The sequence below is a fragment of the Medicago truncatula genome, chromosome 6, assembly GCF_003473485.1.
Source record: "Medicago truncatula cultivar Jemalong A17 chromosome 6, MtrunA17r5.0-ANR, whole genome shotgun sequence".
Lineage (NCBI taxonomy): Eukaryota > Viridiplantae > Streptophyta > Magnoliopsida > Fabales > Fabaceae > Medicago > Medicago truncatula.
This window is the reverse complement of record NC_053047.1, coordinates 14,029,450-14,032,252: the sequence shown is the minus strand read 5'-3', so window position 1 is coordinate 14,032,252 and position 2,803 is coordinate 14,029,450. Positions and strand designations below refer to the sequence as shown.

The 2,803-nt window shown below is 35.7% G+C and overlaps 1 protein-coding gene across 1 annotated transcript; it reads left to right on the top strand.

The window, feature by feature from the left end:
• Window positions 1-2,131: 2,131 nt before the first annotated feature.
• LOC120575982 (secreted RxLR effector protein 161-like) lies at window positions 2,132-2,803 on the top strand. The gene has a single exon (XM_039826927.1). The coding sequence runs from the start codon at window positions 2,132-2,134 to the stop codon at window positions 2,801-2,803; it is 672 nt and encodes a 223-aa protein (XP_039682861.1).

Below are 2,803 nucleotides of genomic sequence, written 5' to 3'. Positions count from 1 at the left end.
TTTGCAAAGATTCATATCATAAATGTTTCATTAAGGTCAAGAAAACAAAAGGACTCACTAAGCCCTTAATACGAAGCTATTTCTTCCATAAAAACATCCCTAGATGATTAGGATAAAGTCCCTACACTTAGGAAGATGTTTGGAACCAATTGGAGCGAAGAAAATTGCATTTTTGAGGTTTTTGGTCAAACAGCATCGTGGCACGTTGGTTTCCCATCGTGGCACGATTTTTCCAGAATCAGACAGGCTGAAAATCTGGTCAAAATCGTGGCACGTTGGCCCCGAATCGTGGCACGATTGTGGTTTGATAGACAGCATCAGATTTTCAACTTCTACATTTTTGCGCATAAAAATCAAACCGTTAATCCGTTTTCGATGCCGTTTTCACCTACATGCTCCTAACAATTAGCACTATCATAATGCACAGAAAAATCCCAATTTCAACAACCTCAAATTCATTTTACAAGCCTCACACAAACACTCATTTTCCAAAACGGTTAACAAATGAATTTTCAAACGAAACTCCCGTTTTCTCCCAAAACGACTTGACTATCATAACTACAACATAAAAACAGAAATTCCATCAAGTTCAATTCATCCAACATTAACAAAATTTCAGTCACAACCATAAATATCAAAGTTCAATTTGGTCCTTCACATGAACACTTAACTCAACTTCATTAATTTCACAAAACCACCAACAACATCTTATTGCTCATCAACAATTATGGTATATGAACACCCAAGCCATAAATCATAATCAACAACATATCTCAGCAACAACAACATCAATTACATATGATTTACATCTCATTTCAATCAAAACATATCAAATTTCATCAATTAAGTATAATTTCATAACATAACATTTATACATACTTTGAAACATGCAATTTCACCCACAAACATACCATAATCATCAATTCATGCACAAGAAAATAGCATTACAACAAGAGCACGAATTTAGCAACAATTGTTCATCAACCCATTTTCATACAACATGAGAAAATGCAAAAATTGTACATGATTATGAAGAAGACTAACCCCCTTACCTTAGGTTATGATCAATTCAAACTCAGGCTTCACTTTAGCTCCTAATTTCTTCAATCTTCAAGTTTTCCCCTTTCTCTAACCCTTGTTTTTCCTTTCACTCACTTTCTCTCTCTACCTCCTCTAACTTTGTGAAATGAAAATGAATGAATGAATTTCTCTCCAAGTTTTAGGTCTAGGTATGCTCTATCTCAATTGGGCTCAATTCTATACCCTAGTGGGCTTAACCCATTTCTATTCAAACCAAAAATATTTCTACACTTCAAACGATATTTAACTAATAACGGTAAAATGTCACCAACAGTCACTAAACGGTAAAATCTCAATTTACTCTAGTAACTTAATGAAATAACTATTCTCACTAATCACTAAAAGTAATTCCCACCAAAATTATAATTTTACCCGTTCTCTCCAAATTACCAAAATACCCCTAAGTCTAAAATGACTAAAATACCCTTTTAACACGGAAACCCATGAAAATGTACCCAATGATGATTAATCACACACAAACACATAAATCATATAATAAAAGAAATTAAAATAAATCTAGCTAAAAATCGGGCTGTTACAAAGTGTACATAGACCAGCCACAAGGTTTTGTGAAGAAGGGTAGTGAAGATAAAGTGCTGAGATTGAGAAAAGCATTGTATGGCTTGAAACAAGCTCCACGAGCTTGGAATAAGAGGATAGATAAGGCCTTGATCAATATGAATTTTATCAAATGCATCTCATAACATGGTGTATATATATGTGAAGTCAGGGGGTGCAGACATAGTGATTGTGTGTTTGTATGTAGATGATTTGCTGGGGATAGGAAATAATGAAGCTAAAGTAGCTGAATTCAAGAAAAACATAATGAGTGAGTTTGATATGACAGATCTTAGGGAGTTATCTTACTTCCTTGGTATTGAATTCAGGAGAACAAGTGCAAGAATGGTTCTCAGTCAGCAGAAATACACTATTGATGTGCTCACCAAGTTTAATATGTTGAACTGTAATAGTGCAGAAACACCTGCAGAAGCAAGATTGAGCCTTGAGAGATGGCGATGAAGAAGAGGTGGACTCAACTGAGTTTAGACAAATGGTAGGTGCATTGAGATATCTCTGCAACACTAGACCGGATATTGCCTTCTGTGTTGGTGTTATCAGCAGAGTTATGGACAGGCCTAGAGTATCACATCTCATGGCAGCTAAGAGGATCATGAGATATTTGAAAGGAACTATGAGCTATGGAATTCTGTTTCCAAGTAAGAGCAGTGAGAATATGAAGGAATTGTATGGTTACACTGATGCAGACTGGTGTGGAGGTAAGAATGATAGAAAAAGCATTGCTGATTTTGTGTTCTTTGCAGGAACAACACTTGTGTCATGGTGTTCAAAAAAGGAAGTTGTAGTTGCACTGTCATCATCTGAAGCAGAATACATTGCTTCTGCAATGGGTGCCTGTCAAGTAGTGTGGCTTGATACTTTAATGCTTGAACTCAAGATGAAGAAGGAAAATGCAGTAGAGTTGTTTGTTGACAACAAATCAGAAATAAATCTTGCCAAGTTTCCAGTAGCACATGTAAGATGCAAGCATATAGAGACACGATATCACTTCCTTAGAGATCAAGTTACTAAGGGAAAACTCAAATTGAGCTACTGTAGATCGGAGGATCAATGTGCTGACATTTTTACCAAGTCCCTCAAGAAGGACAACTTCAAGAAAATGAGGAACAATCTGAACATGATTGATTGTAGAAAACTAGATTAA